At 35.7% G+C, this 20,867-nt stretch overlaps 1 protein-coding gene and 1 long non-coding RNA gene across 2 annotated transcripts; both read right to left on the reverse strand.

The window, feature by feature from the left end:
• Positions 1-15,722: 15,722 nt before the first annotated feature.
• On the reverse strand, positions 15,723-16,402 carry LOC122134880. The gene is made up of 4 exons (XR_006153172.1): positions 16,322-16,402; positions 16,117-16,206; positions 15,925-16,014; positions 15,723-15,802 (listed from the first exon to the last, which is right to left on the reverse strand). It is a non-coding gene; the product is annotated as an uncharacterized LOC122134880 (long non-coding RNA).
• Positions 16,403-16,451: 49 nt separating this feature from the next.
• LOC122135017 lies at positions 16,452-20,806 on the reverse strand. Its single transcript, XM_042712453.1, has 8 exons — positions 20,287-20,806; positions 17,483-17,572; positions 17,291-17,380; positions 17,113-17,202; positions 16,916-17,005; positions 16,720-16,809; positions 16,515-16,604; positions 16,452-16,457 (listed from the first exon to the last, which is right to left on the reverse strand). Exons 1-8 carry the CDS (start codon positions 20,347-20,349, stop codon positions 16,452-16,454), a joined length of 609 nt encoding a protein of 202 aa, XP_042568387.1. The 5' UTR covers positions 20,350-20,806.
• Between the last annotated feature and the right edge of the window lie 61 nt (positions 20,807-20,867).

The raw sequence follows: 20,867 nt of genomic DNA on the forward strand, positions 1-20,867 counted from the left end.
TTATGATACAAATATTTTGAGCTTCCCTTATTCTGTCCCTTACTTTATTTAAAGAAATCACAATTGTCCCTTATTTTCAATTTCCGAAGTTAATTGGCAATCCTAATGATGACGTAATTATCTTTTGACTCCCCCGACAGAGGCACCTTGCTAAAAAAACGTCAGTTGTTGAATTTATGTGAGCAAAAATACAATGAATCACAAGGCTGTAGGGAACAGTTCACTATGCAGAATAGGCCTATATACTGAGGTTTTAATAACATTATTTTAATAGGCCTATAGTCAGTTGTGAACTAAAGTAGGCCGGTCCAAAGTATGAAACTCCAGGGCTGAAAATAAGTCCCACTCCGGCCCTGAGCATATACACATTTTTTTATTTTTTTTTAAATGACCAATCGTTTTCCTAGATAAGACCCTTATTCTTCGTCTGGTATCATTTATAACCATTTGAAGCTGCACTGAAACTGTAATTTTGGCCTTCAACCGTTTGAAGTCCATTGAAGTCCACTATATGGAGAAAAATCCTGGAATGTTTTCATCAAAAACCTTAATTTCTTTTCAACTCAAGAAAGAAATACATAAACATCTTGGATGACATGAGGGTGAGTAAATTATCAGGAAATTTTAATTTGAAAGTGAACTAATTCTTTAAGCAGAAGCCAAAGTTTATAGTTAAACAGTAGTGTTTTGTTTCATTAACTAAAAAAAATTTTATTACACCCAATCATATCCACTTTAAACAACATAACAACCAAAACAACATTATACAACCTCAACAGATCTTGGAAAACTTTCTAAAAAAAAAAATAATAAAAAAAAAAACTCAAAGTGATCTGCAGAAGAAAGAAAAACATAATGGAAGGCATGAGGGTGAGTAAAACAAGATAATTTTCACCTTTGGGTAGGGCTGGGCATCCGATGCTTTTTAGGCACTGAGCAAATTGCCTCAAAACAATTGAGTTTCAAAAAATATATATTTTTGTTCGATACCAAATTTAATACTTCAATGTCAGTGAAACAGTAAGCATGCAGAATGCTTGATGTGCCCAAATCAATTGCTGGTGATTGGCTGTGGTGAAGCATCAAGGGGTTTAAGAGTTTGAAAATTTCAGGAACCAGTATCTAAGTCAAGGTATTGTTATTGATAGTGAACATTTTTGAATGTTTACATACATTTTTGGGTTAACTGGGACCATAAAAACCATGTAATTTGGGCCTAGAGTTAAAAATAATTTCTCCTTTAAGTATGTTTTTTTTTTCATGTGAAACAAACATTGTATCAATAAAACACTTTATCAGACAACTGTATTAATTTAATAAAACGGAATGAGTCATGTTGAAAGTGTCAAGTGAAAGTGAAAGTGAAAGTGAAAGTGACATACAGCCAAGTATGGTAACCCATACTCGGAACTCGTGCTCTGCATTTAATCCATCCAAAGTGCACACACACAGCAGTGAACACACACAAACTGTGAACACATACCCGGAGCAGTGGGCAGCCATTTATGCTGCGGCGCCCGGGGAGCAGTTGAGGGTTCAGTGCCTTGCTCAAGGGTAATTCAGTCGTGGTATTGAAGGTGGAGAGAGCGCTGTACATTCACTCCCTCCACCTACAATTCCTGATGGCCCGAGACTCGAACTCGCAACCCTTGGGTTGCAAGTACAACACTCTGACAACACTCTGACCATTAGGCCACGACTTCCCCCAAATCCTCCTGGACAGTAACTAGTCTGGTTTTAAAAGCCGCCACTGAATTGAGACTGCCCTGCTCTTGGTTATTAAAGCTCCGTGATTTGCAAGAGCAGCTTCTAAGTCATCTGTACTCATTTTGCTGGATCTGTCTGTGGCTTTTGGCACAGATATCCACCTGATTGTCCTGTCAACCCTCTTGACAAAGCGTGTCTCAGGAACTGCACTCCAGTGGTTCAAGTCTTAACTCTCAGGTAGGTCTTTCAGGGTGTCTTGCATGGTGAGGTTTCTAAGCCACAACATCTTGCTACTGGTGTGCCTCAGTGTTTGGAACAGTTCTCCTCTCCATGTACATATCATTACAATGGGTCTGTCAATCAGAAATATGGCTTTTCTAATTACTGCTATACTAATGACACACATCTCTCCCTTTCATTCCAGCTGGTTGTTCTGATGGTTACTGCTCACATCTCTGCCTCCTGGACAGACTTGTCTTGCTGGATGTTGAATGACCATCAGCTCAACCTTGCCAAGACAGAACTGCTCATGTTGCGCATTACCAGATCATCTGTATAACACTATCAAGAACATACCCATATATTTGCCTGTAAAACATTGGGAAGATCCGACCCTTCCTTACGGTGCATGCTACAGAACTCCTTGTCCAAGTGCTTGTTCTCTCCAGACTGGACTATTAAACTGCTCTCTGGGCAGACCTTACAGGATGTACTACCAAGCTTCTGCACCTAATCCAGTGGCACTGCGAGTGGACTTTAACGAGCTTAAGAGAGTGCATGTCACACACCTTATCACTTTGAAGAGGTACAAATTCACTTTCACAGACCTTTACTTTGACTGTTGCTGTTGTAATAACTGCCTAACTCCGCCCATTTTCAAGAAATGGCTAAAAATGCATTTTTTTTTCATGAACACTTGACCCATTAAAGGGTAAGTTCACCCAAAAATGAAAATGACCCTATGATTTACTCACTCTCAAGCCATCCTTTGTGTATATGACTTTCTTCTTTCACACAAACACAGTCGGAGTTATATCAATAAACATCTTGGCTCTTCCAGGCTTTATAATGGCAGTTAATGGCTGCCATTGTGAAACTTGTGACGTGATATAACCAAGTATGGTGACCTATACTCAGAATGGCTACAGATAAATAAAAAATAACTAACTAATCGAAGCATATTTTACACTTAAAGCAAAATATAATTAAAGGGTTAGTTCAGCCAAAAATTAAAATTATGTCATTAATGACTCACCCTCATGTTGTTCCAAACCCGTAAGACCTCCGTTCATCTTCGGAACACAGTTTAAGATATTTTAGATTTAGTCCGAGAGCTTTCTGTCCCTCCATTGAAAATGCATGTACGGTATACTGTCCACGTCCAGAAAGGTAATAAAAACATCATCAAAGTAGTCCATGTGACATCAGAGGGTCCGTTGCAATTTATAGAAGCATCGGAAATACTTTTCGGTCCAAAAATAAAAAAAATTATGACTTTATTCCGCTTTTTCTTCTCTTCCGGGTCTGTTGTGAGCGCGTTCACAACACTGCAGTGACGCCGCTGACGTACGACGCTGCTGATGTGTTTTCTTTGTTATTGGGCGCACCAGAAAACAAGTCAGCAGCGTCGTACGTCAACAGTCACAGCAGTCAGGTTCACAACAGACCCGGAAGAGAAGAAAAAGTGGAATAAAGTCGTAATTTTTGTTATTTTTGGACCAAAATGTATTTTCGATGCTTCAATAAATTCTAACTGACCCTCTGATGTCACATGGACTACTTTGATGATGTTTTTATTACCTTTCTGGACGTGGACAGTATACCATACATACATTTTCAATGAAGGGTCAGAAAGCTCTCGGACTAAATCTAAAATATCTTAAACTGTGTTCCGAAGATGAACGGAAGTCTTACGGGTTTGGAACGACATGAGGGTGAGTCATTAATGACATAATTTTAATATTTGGGTGAACTAACCCTTTAACTTTCGGGTCAAACAGCCATACAGATTTGACTTAATCATAACTTGTGCAATCTAGCATTTTGCCGGGAGCTAATTTTTTGTTTTACTTTATAAAGTGTAAAATATGTTTCACTTATTTTCACCCTCACACACTTAGGAGTGTGTGAGGGTGAGGGGCCTGTTTCTAAAGGAAGTTCATGATATTGAGCATAATTCACAAATATATTAAATATTGTACTAGTATTAGCATTAGCCATGGTAAATTACACAATTACAAATTTGCACTAAATTGAAGCTGCACAATATTTCACGTCAACAATAACATTTACAGGAGGTATAACTTGAAAAACTGTAATAACAGTGAAATATTTGTAATTTTTAAATACAAATATATAAAAATATGTTACAAATGAACTTTAAAAGTAATAAGTAATATACTTCATGGTAGACTTTAATTATTATTATTATTTTTAAAATGTGAAAAACTATAAACGCTACATTTAATAAAGGTTAACATTTTGATGAAAGATTACAAAGATGTATATCTATTTTTATTCTGACAAATGGTGTAATAAAATATCACCAGGAACGTCTATTTATACATATTTAAGTACAAAGGGTCCAGTCTGATTTCATATTCATGTCTTTAAATGTTTCAACTTAAGAAAAAAATATTGTAAAAATGTAAACAAGTGTGCAACAGGTATTAACATTATTATTATTAAAGGTATTAACGTATTATTTTAACAAAGGATAAAGTTTTCTTTCTGATTAACAAAAATGTTTAATATTATTAACAATATTGCGGTCTAAAACAGTTCTAGGAACAATTTTCTGAGTTAATCACTATACCACACAGTGGTTGCACAAATGGTTTATTGCAGCTAAACATAAAAACAGCTTTGTGACTATAAGGAAATGAACGGTCATCTAAAAAAAAATGTAGATCGGCACACAGGTGTGAGGGACTCTACAGTATCTAAATGAAATATATAAAGCTCTCTCACTATAACTCACGTGTCAGTTATTACACCACTCTAGGTGTCATAGGTTGTCTAAAATGTGAAATTGTTTGTTTGGATCTCTCTCACGCATAAAAAATAAAATTAAAAAAATTAATCAAATAAAAGCTCAGAGATGGTGTGCTCGCAGCAGGGCATGATGGGAAGCTGGAGGTCAGAATGTGAGAGATTGTGTGTGAGAGTAATAATGCAGAAGTGTGAGTTTGATGTCAGCACCACCAATAATAATATTTTTTTTTGAAGAAGTGATAATAGAGGAGTTACACTAATGAACTAAAATTAATGATTGACAGCATGAAACTGTATGTAAACATGTCAAGTTATACTGTATATACTTTCTGTCCCACGTTTAATGAGGAACAGCACAACAGAAACAGAGCAACCTGTATCACTTTTTCCTGCATCTGTGGAAAATGTGAGATAAAAACCATATTAATTACCTTCATCAGAATTATATTGTGCAATCATTGTTTAATCATTTCATTTTATGATTAAGGTTGAGGCTTAACAAAAAAGTGTTCTCTTCTGCTTTTTTTATAGACTTTTCTATCCCAACTATGCATTATTATGTGGCTAACTTAATTTGATTATTGGCATTTAGCAATCTCTTTTCTGATGTTATTCATTACTTGAAAACCACTGTTACAGAGAGGAATGTTTAGATATGAGAAATTATTAATATTTAGAAATGGGATGCTGAAAATACACACACAACAACAACAACAACAAAACGTTTGAACGTTTTTCAAGGTCGATGTCTAAACTGCTGAAACGTGCTAAGTATTGTAAAAATATTCTAATGTAATTGCAGAAGTATGTTGTGATCAATGACGCATCTAACAATTTAATAACAAAACACAAAACAAAAAAACACCAGTTACATGACAACGAATGCAATATGAAACATAAGTAACCTGACTATGCTTTGATTACAATGCGCAAAATGTATTAAAGAAAAATCGAGAAAGCAGTGCAACATTAGATTTCATACATACTGCTAATGACACCTTGTGGTCGAGTTTGGTACTGCATAAATATAATAAAACGTAAACAGAAGACAAAAAAAGGAATGAATACTAAAATTCTTATTTTGTCAGGATTTATTTTTATTAACAAAAATAGATGTTTATCATTATTAACTCTATACAGGCCCTTAAACACGAAGCATGGTGTAGCCTAAAAGTGCTTGCTTGGGGCAATCAATCAATCAATCAATCAATCAATCAATCAATCAATCAATCAATCAATCAATCAATCAATCAGTCTTGTTCAGTGATGTTATGTTTGTGTGGTGGATGAAGGTCAGTGTGTGTGTGTGTGTGTGTGAGAGAGAGAGAGTGAGTGAAAGTACACTCTAAAAATCGCTGTTAAAAAACAACCCAACCTTAACCCAGCTGCTGGGTCACTATTGGACAGAACACGCACTGGGTTGTTTTGACCCAAGTGCTGGGTTTAACCATTTCACCCAGAATACTGGGTTGTTTATTTGACCCAACCAGTGGGTCAGGTTAACTGTGTTGCTGGGTTAAACATTACCTAAACATTGGGTTATTTGTTGTCTTATTGCCTTGCCACCTTTATATTTACCAATGTTACCAATTATAATAAATACCGATCACAAAGGAATGTAAAATTATTATTACTATTCTGTAATACAATTACACAACACAAAAAATGCAACTGTAAATATCAATTTAATGAGTTTTCACATTTCTTTTTAAAACAATTTTTGAATGGATGCAACTGTCACACATTACATCCAACCCTTACAGAAAAAAATAAAAACAACAGTTTTTGTAGATCAGTTTCTTTAAATCACAAAACTGTGTAAACTAAGCACTATAAATTCCTATTCTTTGTCAACCTTGCATCATCAGAACACTCAATATTTGATTATTGCCACACGAGAATCAGATCAAACAATGTGCTATTAAAACAAAGCCAAACAAAGAATCCTACAACAGACAATTCATGTGACACAAAATTTGAAACGTTACAAGTGGGCAGAAAAAAAACGTTGCCCATGGAGACTCATTTCCATCAATATGATATACTGCATGCTGGAGAAATTCTCAGGTAGGAAGACACTGCTTATGCTCACGATGGTCTGGGCTGTCGTTGTCTGATCCTCAAGGCACAAAATGTGCAGGAATGCATCACTGGTCTCTGCATTTTGCAAATACTCCACCATGCTGGTCCCCTCCTGTTAATTACATGACACTTAGTCTTGCAACATAACTAACAAGTTAAGTGTATTTTATAAAAATCATATATAATCATATACAGTTGAGGTCAAGCATTTATATCCCCCTTTCAAAATCTACAAAATGTTAATTATTTTACTCATATACAACTATTACAGAAGGTTTAAACGCTCACTGATACTCCAGAAGATAAAACCATGCATTAAGAGCCAGGGGGTGAAAGCTTATGAACAGAATGGAGATGTGTACATTTTTCTTATTTTGCCTAAATATTAGGGGTCACGATAAATATCGATAATTAATGCACATCTCGTCAGTAAAGCCGGTTCTCTAATCAGCGGTAAATTCCATTAGGTGCATGATTTCACGTAGTGCATAATGAACTGATAATGAATGTGGATTTGCGCAGCTTGTCAGTTAACAACGGCTCTGTGTAGTAACAGCTGCTCTATGTTAAATTACGCACCTGATGGAATTTACCGATGATTAGAGAACCGGCTTTACTGATGAGATACGCATTAATTATCAGACAATATTTATCGTGCACCCAATATTTATCTTTTTCAATTAGTATTACCCTTCAGAAGGTACAGAAGATACTTACGTTTCCCAGAAGACAAATTAAGTTAAATTTACCCTGATCTTCAAATTCAAAAAGTTTTCACCTCTGGCTCTTAATGCATGGTTTTTCCTTCTGGAACATCAGCAAGCATTTGAACCTTCTGTAAAAGTTGTATGTGAGTCCCTCAGTGTGAAAAAATGGATCTTAAAATCATACAGTCATTGTTGGAAAGGGTTCAAATACACAAAAATGCTGGAAAACCAAAAAATTTTTGGGAGCTGAAGGATTTTTCTGAAGAACAGCAGGCAGGTTAATTGTTCAGGACAAACAAGGGACTCATGAACAACTGTCAAAAAACAGCTGTGAATCCAGCTAACAACACAGTATTAAGTATCAAGGGGATGTAAACTGTTGAACGGGGTCAATTTTATGAATTCAACCATTATTTTCTATTGTGGACTACATGTAAACATATTTTTTATGAAATATCTTATTCAGGTCAGTTCTAAATAAAAAATAACGCATTTTGTATGATCTTTCTTATTTGGCAAAATAATGAACATTTTGCAGATTATGAAAGGGGGACGTAAACACTTGACCTCAACTATCTATCTATCTATCCATCTACATTGAACAAAATTATAAATGCAACACTTTTGTTTTTGCCCCCATTTTTCATGAGCTGAACTCAAAGATCTAAGACTTTTCTGTGTACACAAAAGTCCTATTTCTCTCAAATATTGTTCACAAATCTGTCTAAATCTGTGTTAGTGAGCACTTCTCCTTTGCCAAGATAATCCATCCACCTCACAGGTGTGGCATATCAAGATGCTGATTAGACAGCATGATTATTGCAGAGGTGTGCCTTAGGCTGGCCACAATAAAAGGCCACTCTAAAATGTGGTGGCTAAACAAACATCACAATGCCACAGATGTCGCAAGGTTTGAGGGAGCATGCAATTGGCATGCCGACAGCAGGAATGTTCACCAGAGCTGTTGCCGGTGAATTGAATGTTCATTTCTCTACTATAAGCCGTCTCCAAAGGCGTTTCAGAGAATTTGGCAGTACATCCAACTGGGCTCACAACCACAGACCACGTGTAACCACACCAGCCCAGGACCTCTACATCCAGCATCTTCACCTCCAAGATCGCCTGAGACCAGCCACGCGGACAGCTGCTGCAACAATCGGTTTGCATAACCAAAGAATTTCTGCAGAAACTGTCAGAAACTGTCTCAGGGAAGCTCATCTGCATGCTTGTTATCCTCATCGGGGTCTCAACCTGACTGCAGTTCGTTGTTATAACCGACTTGAGTGGGCAAATTCTCACATTCGATGGCGTCTGGCACTTTGCAGAGGTGTTCTCTTCACAAATGAATCACGTTTTTTCACTGTACAGGGAAGATTCCAGACAGTGTGTGAGCGGTTAAGGTTGTCAACATCAACGTTGTGGATCGAGTGGCCCATGGTGGCGGTGGGGTTATGGTATGGGCCGGTGTATGTTATGGACAATGAACACAGATGCATTTTATTGATGGCCTTTTGAATGCACAGAGATACCGTGACGAGATCCTGAGGCCCATTGTTGGGCCATTCATCCACGACCATCACTTCATGTTGCAGCATGATAATACACGGCCCCATGTTACAAGGATCTGTACACAATTCCTGGAAGCTGAAAACATCCCAGTTCTTGCATGGCCAGCATACTCCCCGGACATGTCATCCATTGAGCATGTTTGGGATGCTCTGGATCGGCGTATACGACAGCATGTTTCACTTCCTGCCAATATCCAGCAACTTTGCACAGCCATTGAAGAGGAGTGGACCAACATTCCACAGGCCACAATCAACAACCTGATCAACTCTATGTGAAGGAGATGTGTTGCACTGTGCGAGGCCAATGGTGGTCACACCAGATACTAATCAGCATCTTGATATGCCACACCTGTCAGGTGGATGGATTATCTCGGCAAAAGTGCTCACTAACACAGATTTAGACAGATTTGTGAACAATATTTGAGAGAAATAGGCCTTTTGTGTACATAGAAAAAGTCTTAGATCTGTGAGTTCAGCTCATAAAAAATGGGGGCAAAAACACAAGTGTTGCATTTATAATTTTGTTCAGTGTATATATATATATATATATATATATATATATATATATATATATATATATATATATATTTGTTCAGTGTGTATATATATATATATGTGTGTATATATATATCAGGGGTGGCGAACTCCGGTCCTGAAGAGCTGCAGCCCTGCAGAGTTCAGCTCCAACTCTAATTAAAACTTGCCTGCCTATAGCTTTCTAATAACCCTTCAGACCTTGATTAGCTTGTTCAGGTGTGTTTGATTAGGGTTGAAGCAAAACTATGCAGGGCTGCGGCTCTCCAGGACTGACGTTCGCCACCCCTGATATGCCCTAAAAAATTATTTTTTTAGTACGAAATGGTCTAATTCTGACAAAACATTACAAAGCCATACAGTACGCAGAGAGTAACTGAACTTAACTGACTTTGACGTAGTTCATACAATTTCCACGAGGTGTTAAAATAAGGGACATGTAACTTATAAATAAAACTTTGAACGCGCTCACGCAGGCATGCACGCAAACACACACACACACGCACACACACATAACTTTTTAACGATATAGCGATGGTTGAGGCTATTTTTGTCGTGAGGCGGCTAAGTTACATAGCCTAATCATTCACAAAATAATGCTAACCCCGCACAGCGGTAGATCAAATATTGTATTAAACATTGAAATCAGTGTGCTCTTACCACAACTTATTAAAAACAGAGGTAAATAATCATATCATTATATTAACTTACCTTACAATCCTGCTTGCAGCAATGTGCGTGACCGTCTGACCACAACGAGACGAGAATCCAGAAAGTTCGATGAAGAGGAAAAATAAATAAACCGGTTGGGTCAAAATAACCCAACCTAGATGTTAAGTGGAGAAATAACCCTTTACAGTCCATTTGACCCAGCATGAGCAACCCAGCTGTGTTTACATTACCTCAAACAACCCAGAATTATGACCCAGCACAATTAACCCAAAAATGTGTTTACAGAAATAACCCAGCACTTTTTAGAGTGTATAGTAATGCAGGAGTGTGAGTTTAATGTCAGCTTTATCTTCAGTGGTATTTGCAGGTGTGTATGATGCTTTGATGGGAATGGAGGAGTCTGAGTGTGAGATAAGTTTTTAACTTCATCAAAATAATATTTTGCAACCAAACTTTTGATTATTTAGTTTAATTATTTCTAGAAATTTTAGGGTCAACAGCTTTAGTGATGATTAGAATGACGCGCAGCTATTGTACTTTACACACATTACCTCACTAAACACATCTGTTACTATTTATGATTCACGTCTTCAACAGAAAAAAAAAAACCTTCTAATATATTAAGATGAGCAACAATATAAAAATATAACTCTACTCATGACACAACTAATCCAAGAGTGCAGCACTGATGATACTGATATGTATTTTCTATGCACTTACTCTAAACCTAAAAACCTAAAAAAAAAAAAAAGGCCCCACAAGGTTAAAATTTACTAGTATTACATTAGTGGTATTAGTTAACTACATAACTATAAAAAATAAATAATAAAACAAGAACAATCATTAATAAAAACTTAATTCCTCAAATACTAATGATTATTAAAGTTGTTAACTAATCATGAATTAATGAAGAGCTATCCTTAACTACAGCTGGAGTCATATGAATTCACGCATGAATAATGGCAGGCTTAATTACATGTAAGTACATGTTTGATAGTTAATGCGCTATAATTAACATTTGGGTAAACTAAATCAAACAGCATTATTAAGAAAGAATAAGAAACACTCTGACTTTGAAATTAATTAAAATAATTTTAAATACTTTGAGCTTTTGACATCTTCAGCTTTATGATTCATCTTATCTGTTTTGTGTTGTTCTCTTTCCCTTTAAACTCACTTTGCTTGTTAATGCATCATTGTGTCTTGATTTTACTTTGAGGGGCCCATCATAATTAACTCACTGTTAACTACCCATAAACCAACATAATGGCTAGTCAATTTTGACATGAATTTACTTGAGAGGGCCCACAATAATTAACTCTTTATTAACTACCCATTCACTAACATTAACTCATGGTTTGTTAATGCATTATTTTAACATGACTTTACTTGAGAGGGCACAATCATTATTAATTCATAGTTAGCTACTTACTAAAGTCAGCTCATGATTTATTTTATACTTACTATCAAATACACATATACTAACACAGTGAGTATTCAGTCCGGTTAAGAGATGTGGTGTGGATTTTTTAAGAAGTCAGAGAGCGGAGAAACAGTATCATCACGGCCTGCGTCTAGTGAACTGTTTCCAGGCATTTCTTCAGGATTTTTCTAAAAATGTTCTTTGTGGATTTTGAGGTTTTATTTTTATTTAGCTGTTTATAAGTCACAGCAGGGTGAGTTTAAAGAAAAACAGAACAACACAAAACAGACAAGATCAATCATGACGCTGAAGATGTCAAAAGCTCAAAGTATTTTAAATTATTTTAATTTATTTCAAAGCCAGAGTGTTTCTTATTTTTTTCTTAAAAATGCTGTTTGATTTAGTTTACGCAAATGTTAATTATAGCACATTAACTATCAAACATGTACTTACATGTAATTAAGCCTGCCGTTATTCATGCGTGAATCCATATGACTCCAGCTGTAGTTAAGGATAGCTCTTCATTAATTCATGATTAGTTAACAACTTTAATAATCATTACCGCACTCAACCTGCTCATCACCTGTTTGCCACACTGCCATCAGGCAGACGCTTACGATTAATCCGATCATGGACAACCAGACTGAAGAACAGCTTCTATCTTCAAGCCATCAAACTGCTTAACAACCAGCTATCCTTCATCTAAAACCGGAAAACATGCTGTTCTTATGTTTACTTTTATTGTACTTGCACTGCCACTTTTTAATATTCCTTCATGTAGCTCTGTGACACTCTACAATGACATTTTGAACATTGCTCTACTCAGGAATACAATCGGAATGTGTGCTGCTCTTAAGTTTATTTATTGCATCTCCACTGCCACTTTAATTTTCCTTCATGTAGCTCTGCGTCACTCTACAATAACATTTTAGACACTGCTCTACCCAAAAAATCATATTAGTACCTCAGGACCAGGGGTTAAAGTGGGCCGGAACGGTCCGGAACTGCGTTCCAGCACGTCAGATAAATTAATAAATAAATAGATTCATTAATATCAATGATAGAGTGATGGTAGGCTATAGTTTAAAAAAAATGTTGCGTGTGCACGGTCAAATTGCAGCCAGCCTGGTGCTTCTGATCTGAAGGAGTCTTTATGCATCAAGTAATATCACCCCCTGGCCCCGCCTTCACAAACACACTTCCCGACGTGTGTCATGTTCTCAGTCACGGTTCTCCTGTCTGATTTGAGGGCATAGCCGGTGTTCTGTCGATGTAGCATACTTTGTCAGAATAGCATACCGGAAGTTAAGTTTTATAGCGGAGTCTGTCAATTTAGCCTACTTTGTATGGGGGTAGGCTTTTTTGATAGGCCCTGGTTTAATAAAAACACAATTTATAAAGGGGTATGCTGTTTTGATAGGCCCTGGTTTAATAAAAATACAGTTTATAAAGGGGTATGCTTTTTTGATAGGCCCTGGTTTAATAAAAACACAATTTATAAAGGGGTATGCTGTTTTGATAGGCCCTGGTTTAATAAAAATACAGTTTATAAAGGGGTATGCTTTTTTGATAGGCCCTGGTTTAATAAAAATACAGTTTATAAAGGGGTATGCTGTTTTGATAGCTCCTGGTTTAATACAAATACAGTTTATAAAGGGGTATGCTGTTTTGATAGCCCCTGGTTTAATAAAAATACAGTTTATAAAGGGGTATGCTGTTTTGATAGCCCCTGGTTTAATAAAAAAATACAGTTTATAAAGGGGTATGCTGTTTTGATAGCTCCTGGTTTAATACAAATACAGTTTATAAAGGGGTATGCTGTTTTGATAGCCCCTGGTTTAATAAAAAAAATACAGTTTATAAAGGGGTATGCTGTTTTGATAGCTCCTGGTTTAATACAAATACAGTTTATAAAGAGGTATGCTGTTTTGATAGCCCCTGGTTTAATAAAAATACAGTTTATTAAATTAAATTCAACCAATTTCACTGCTGCGCATGCGTATTAACCGAAGGTATCCCATTCTGATGGGTATGGTGTTCCGTCAGAACACCGGTTCAACGCAAGCCGTGGTGTTTACAGTTGCTGTTCTAGCCATAGCTAGTGGATGTTGCAGTGGAGTTAAAAGTCTAAGGTGAAGTAGGCTAATGTCAAATTTCCATAATTTAGACAGGGCAAAAAACACAAGTTAAAGAACGAGCAAGGCTCCGAGTTAGACTATTATTTGCAGGGCGGTATGGCTCTGTTCATCAGCTAGTCAATGAGGAATTCACCAAGGATATTTTCGTAAACAAAAACTGAAACTAAGACTTAAACTATTGGTCAAAAACATTTTTTTCGTAAACTGGAATAATAAAAAAATCACAATAAATGAAAAACTAAACGAAACTAACAACAGTTACTAAAATAAAATATTAATTAGCAAAACTCAATAAACGTTTTCGTTATTAATAACCTCTTTACTGTGGCGGAAAATCTGTCCTGTGGCTGTTTAGGGATATGCCTGTTCGCACGTGAAGTTGCTGAGGCGATTAACCACTCAATAAAGGACCGTAACCTTGAACACATCGCTAACGTTGTTAGTCCTAAGCGGCTGATCATAAAGGATGCGTCTGTGGCAGTGAAATGGAAAATAACACAGGTTATGAGACAGAAGTTGAACTTTAAAACTGAGCGCTGCATTTTTAGTTTCTTGTGCAAGACGCGGGTGCAAAAGCAAAACAAGTCCGTCAAGCACAAAAAAACTTTATTGTAGCCTACTACTACTGTATGACTAAGATTTAAAATCTTAAATAAGCTTTAAATACCTAAATTTTAACAAAACATCTCTATTTTTTACATGTAAAATAAATAAAAAAGCACATGATTTTGTGCATTTTACTGTGTTTGAACGACAAAAGCTTTCCTGAGACAAAGACTTGTGTGAATAATCTGTAATCATCTAATTAATAAAAAAGTAACAGAGTATTTTAAAATGTAATACAATCTAATTACAAGTACTACATTTTGGGAATCTAATTATGTAATCCAGATTACATGTAATCAGTTACTATGCAGCACTTTGTGTAGATATATAAGAGAAATTATGTTTGAGAATACTTCCTGTTGCCAGCAGGTGGCGCTATGACTTTAATCGAATACGGGTATGTTGATGTGTTCAGGACTGGACTCTTATCAAACATGTGAAATTTGAGGCAGATTGGAAATTTCTTGCCTGAGTTACAGCAGCTACCTGTTTCACTGCATTAGTAGCATGCTTTAGCACTTAGCTAAGTGTTGTTAGCATGTTGCCAGTGTATTTAGCACTTGCTGACACTTTTTAATATGTTCTTAGGAGTCCATAACAGTGTTAACCATATCACTTCCTGTTTCCAGCAGGTGGCGCTATGACTATAACTGAATTTGGGCATTGGTGTTTGTTTAGGACAGAACACCTATCAAACGTGTGAAGTTTGGGGCTGATTGGACATTGCTTGCCTGAGCTACAGCAACTTCCTGTTTCATGGCGAAACACCAAATTTTGTCAGGCTGCCAGGGACACGCCCCTTGATGATCTTCTCAATTTAACGTCACGCAGGTCTTATGATGACCCTCACCAAATTTGAAGATGATCTGATTAAAACTGTAAGAGGAGTTCATCAAAAGTACGAGGCATGGAAATGGCAAAAACTGCACAAAAATCGTAAAGGAAATTCAAAGTAACGTACTTCCTGTTGGGTTTTGGATTTTGCACCAAGATACTTTTTTGTAGGTAATTGTGTGTTACACGTGTGTACTGATTTTCGTACATGCATATAAAACGTAGCTCGAGCCACACTCCATTGAAATTTTACAGGTGGCACTATTGAGCCATTTTGCCACACCCACTTCTGAAACCTATATCAGATTGTCAGTTCTGATGCGTGTGCAAAGTTTCATGAGTTTCTGATTAGAAGTGCTTCCTATATAACAAAAAAAAAAACAAAAAAAAAAAAAAAAAAAAACAAAAAACAACAAAAAAAAAAATAATACAAAACAACACCTTTGTCTTTGGTGTCTGTTTTGTGTTGTTGTATAGTGGTGTGTGTGGGTAAGATTGATGTGCCTGTCTGAGTTTCTTTCTGATTAGAAATGCTCCCTATATGATGATGAATATTTGATCAAATCAGATGTTTATCTTATAATTTTTCACATTTACGAAAAACAAAAAACAAAAAACAAAAACAACAACATTAAATATAATGTAAAATACACTTTTACCTGTGGTGTCTGTGTTTTGTTGTTGTATAGTGGTGCGTGTGGGTAAGATTGACATGCTTGTCTGAGTTTCTTTCTGATTAGAAATGCTCCCTATAGGATGATGAATATTTTGTCAAATCAGATGTTTATCTTATACTTTTTCACATTTATGAAAAAAAAAAACTGTAAATATAATGTAAAATACACTTTTACCTGCAGTGTCTGTGTTTTGTTGTTGTATAGTGGTGCTTGTGGGTAAGATTGATGTGCTTGTCTGAGTTTCTTTCTGATTAGAAATGCTCCCTATATGATGATGAATATTTGATCAAATCAGATGTTTATCTTATAATTTTTCACATTTACGAAAAACAAAAAACAAAAACAACAACATTAAATATAATGTAAAATACACTTTTACCTGTGGTGTCTGTTTTGTGTTGTTGTATAGTGGTGTGTGTGGGTAAGATTGATGTGCCTGTCTGAGTTTCTTTCTGATTAGAAATTCTCCCTATATGATGTTGAATATTTGATCAAATCAGATGTTTATCTTATACCTTTTCACATTTATGAAAAAAAAAAACCATTAAATATAATGTAAAATACACTTTTACCTGTGGGGTCTGTGTTCTGTTGATGTATAGTGGTCCATGTGGGTAAGATTGACATGCTTGTCTGAGTTTCTTTCTGATTAGAAGGGCTCCCTATATGATGATGAATATTTGATCAAATCAGATGTTTATCTTATAATTTTTCACATTTACGAAAAACAAAAAACAAAAACAACAACATTAAATATAATGTAAAATACACTTTTACCTGTGGTGTCTGTGTTTTGTTGTTGTATAGTGGTGCGTGTGGGTAAGATTGACATGCTTGTCTGAGTTTCTTTCTGATTAGAAATTCTCCCTATATGATGTTGAATATTTGATCAAATCAGATATTTATCTTATACCTTTTCACATTTATGAAAAGAAAAAAAAAACATTAAATATAATGTAAAATACACTTTTACCTGTGGTGTCTGTGTTTTGTTGTTGTATAGTGGTCCATGTGGGTAAGATTGACATGCTTGTCTGAGTTTCTTTCTGATTAGAAATGCTCCCTATATGATGATGAATATTTTGTCAAATCAGATGTTTATCTTATACCTTTTCACATTTATGAAAAGAAAAAAAAAAACATTAAATATAATGTAAAATACACTTTTACCTGTGGTGTCTGTGTTTTGTTGTTGTATGGTGGTGCGTGTGGGTAAGATTGATGTGATTGTCTGAGTTTCTTTCTGATTAGAAATGCTCCCTATATGATGATGAATATTTTGTCAAATCAGATGTTTATCTTATACTTTTTCACATTTATGAAAAAAAAAAGTAAAATACACTTTTACCTGTGGTGTCTGTGTGTTGTTGTTGTATAGTGGTGCTTGTGGGTAAGATTGATGTGCTTGTCTGAGTTTCTTTCTGATTAGAAATTCTCCCTATATGATGATGAATATTTGATCAAATCAGATGTTTATCATATACTTTTTCACATTTATGAAAAAAAAAAACATTAAATATAATGTAAAATACACTTTTACCAGCGGTGTCTGTGTTTTGTTGTTGTATAGTGGTGTTTGTGGGTAAGATTGATGTGCTTGTCTGAGTTTCTTTCTGATTTGAAATGCTCCCTATATGATGATGAATATTTTGTCAAACAAAATGTTTAGCTTATAAACCCTTTTTGGTCACACTTCAGTTAAGGGACTAATTCACACTATTAACTATGACTTTTGCCTCAGTAAACTCCTAATTTTCTGTTTATTAATTGTCAGTAAGGAAGTTGTTAATTACGTTAGGTATGGGGTGCATTAGGGAATCTAAAATATGATTGTGCAGAATAAGGCATTTATGTGTGCTTTATAAGCACTAATAAACAACCAATATGCTAGTTATATGCATGCTAATAAGCAACTAGTTAATAGGAAGAATTGGTCCCTATACTAAATTGTTACCTTTTTTAAGATGAGATATGAATAAAAACATGCAATATGATTTTAATTACTTAAATAGAAATATGAATACATTTTTAAAATCTAAATGATATATATCTGATTTTAATTCATTCATATTTAACAGCCAACAATGTATTAGCATTAGCCATTTTAAATTACAATTATTAGTGTGAGTTTGATGTCTGCAGGTGTGTTTGATAAAGTGGTGAGAGTGGAGGAGTCTGACTGAGTGACTGTAATGATAGATTGACAACATGAAGAAGTTGAAGTTTTCACTGATATATATTTTATGACCCATATGTTTAATCAGGAACAGCAGGGGCGGACTGGCCATCGGGAGCACCGGGACATTTCCCTGTGGCCTGATGGTCATTCTGGCCTGCCGGCTGCCGCTGTGCAGTCGATCAGGCTGACGTGCAATAGGCTGGGATGCAACTGCAAATTAATTGACGGACTTATGAATCTATGAATCAGGCGATCGCGGAGTGAAAATGACACCACCACATGACCCAACATCAGCGAAGCACTGCCTAATTGGCTATATCCAGAGGTATGCTTCATCTTAGAAAACCGTGCAAAAATTGGAGCATAAAAGCAAAGGAGGAGCAGTGCGGGAACGTATAAATAGGAGAAAAGCCCTGGCCACAGACGCAGCAAGTTGATGCAAAATCCCAGCCATGTTCGCCAGTAAGGGAGCAAGTCGGTCAGAATTACATTTACATAATATTTACTAGGGGTACCCCAGACAGCAACATATTGTTGGCCAAGATCAGGCCCACATCTGGCCCGCGTGAAATCCATGCGGGCCACATGTGGGCCAGATCTGGGCCGAAACTACTTGCTGTCTGGGGTCGGACGGTTCACTGAAAAAAATATCGAACTGTTCGGTTTCTCCACCACACACGGGTTCGGCACGCGCATATAGCGCTGTTCAATTTAAATCTGACAAAGCATCTGTAATATGGTTTACTATAAATAACACGTAAAACAAACAGGGTTCAGTTAATATATGTTTCTGTTGATGGATGAACATTCTGGCTTCCCAGACATTACAACAACAGCGATGAAAAAATAAAAAAATAAATAAAAAAAATAAAAAACCCGTGGCCAAACCATTCACTCTTGTTCAATACGAATACGAACACTGGATCAGAGCATTATTTTAAAGTGACAGTCTTTATATTAATCGAACAGCAACAACAAATAAATCACTCACTGCTCTTGATTAAATAGCTTTTGTAACTTTAATAAAGAATAATCTTTAATTTATAGTCCAAAATGCAATACTGTTTTACATTTGATTACTTTATTCAATTTCTGTACATAAAAACTAACGCTAGACCTCCCTAAAAAAACTCTGAAAGTCCGTTTATTTTATTTGTATCTTTACTCTATTGTATTTATTTGTGCTGTTGCTTGTAGTTAGAATATTCTTAATAATATGATAAAATATATATTTTTTGAAAGTATAGTTTTTCCATAAACATAGCACATACAACGGTAGCGAAACAGTGACTCTAAAACTGTGAAACAAACCTAACCGTGAAAAAGTTGAACTGTTCCACCCCTTATATTTACGTAATCATTTGGCAGATGGACCCTTTCATCCAAAGAGACTTACAATAGATACAAACTATTCTAAAAAAAATAAAATATATATAATGATAGAAGTTTTAAAAGAGCATCTTAATGACAAACTAGCACACTGTTTTACATATGGGGACACAGTATTTTTTTAGTGCCAAATTTGACCAGAAATTTTGATTTTCCATTTCTAGCCTACAATATGTAGCCTATGTTTATTTATTTATTTTGAAGGTGACGAAGGAAGCAACAGTAGCACTAGTGCTCCAAGTGCTCCTGCTGTTAAACAAAAGGGGGTGGACAGTTCAGCTTTTGAGTCAGAGCAGGAACCCTCCGGTAAAGGTTAAGCTATAAGCAAAACTAAACATGCTGGCTATACTCTTAGAACAATATGTGCTTTTATGATTTATAAGATCATCAGTAGTAGGACTGTGATCATGGGGACATATACAATTGATGGCTGCACAATTAATATAGATTATTGCAAGTGCTTATTTCATATAGCAGAGAAACTAGATGTGCAAAATGAGAGAGAGAGGGATAAAGGGAAAGATGATATAGATGGTGTATTCCTAGTGAGTTTTTGAAGGTTTATTTATTTATCCATTCATATTATGTATGGTAGTCTACATGTTACATCAACTAACAGGGTTAGCCTACAAGTTTAGCAGTCTGATGGACACATGAATTGGGTGGTGGTGACTGCACCAACAGAGGTGGCCTGGGGTGGAGTCAAATTCCCGGCCTGATTTACTGTCCCAGTCCGCCACTGAGGAACAGCATAACAGAAACAGAGCAACACTTACCTGCATCACTTGTTCCTGCATCTGTGGAAAGTGTGAGATAAACACCATATTAATTACCTTCATCAGAATAACATTATGCAATGGAACTTTTAATCATTAAAGTATTTCTGAGACTCAATAGACTGAATAGCTTTTGTGCCAATAGGAGGTGTTTTCTCTGCTCTCCTACATGATTATGTGGCTAAATTATTTTTATTATTGGGACTTCTCTCAGAACAAATATGGGATCCAATAGTTGAAAACCACTATTGCAGAGGAACGTATAGACACTGGTGGGTAGATGACTTACAAATTGAAGTCCGTTACTGATTCCAAATTATAAAAATGATAAATGATTAAAAATTACAGTACACATTGTATGTGATATAATCAGACTACTTTCTGATCTTTTAGATTACTTTTGACCTAACACGTTTATCTCATTGATTTATATAAGATAATATTGTACCATATTGACAAAAAAATACAAAGAGAATGAAAATATATTCCATTTGTTGTTATTAAAATCATGAAGTGCATTAAACTTTAAATTATGTCTATGTTTCCCAAACTGGCGTCTGTAAAGAAACTGCAAATGAAAA

Source organism: Cyprinus carpio, chromosome A22 (genome assembly GCF_018340385.1).
Source record: "Cyprinus carpio isolate SPL01 chromosome A22, ASM1834038v1, whole genome shotgun sequence".
Lineage (NCBI taxonomy): Eukaryota > Metazoa > Chordata > Actinopteri > Cypriniformes > Cyprinidae > Cyprinus > Cyprinus carpio.

What these genes read in the sequence shown, in the direction of transcription:
- LOC122135017 (XM_042712453.1), bottom strand. Translation starts at nt 20,349, where the DNA reads ATGAAGGTAATTAATATGGTGTTTATCTCACACTTTCCACAGATGCAG. An exon ending in ACAACACACAGACACCACAG is followed by an intron (nt 17,203 to 17,290) that starts GTAAAAGTGTAT and finishes ATCATCATATAG; the next exon opens with GGAGCATTTCTAATCAGAAA. An exon ending in ACAAAACACAGACACCACAG is followed by an intron (nt 16,810 to 16,915) that starts GTAAAAGTGTAT and finishes AACATCATATAG; the next exon opens with GGAGAATTTCTAATCAGAAA.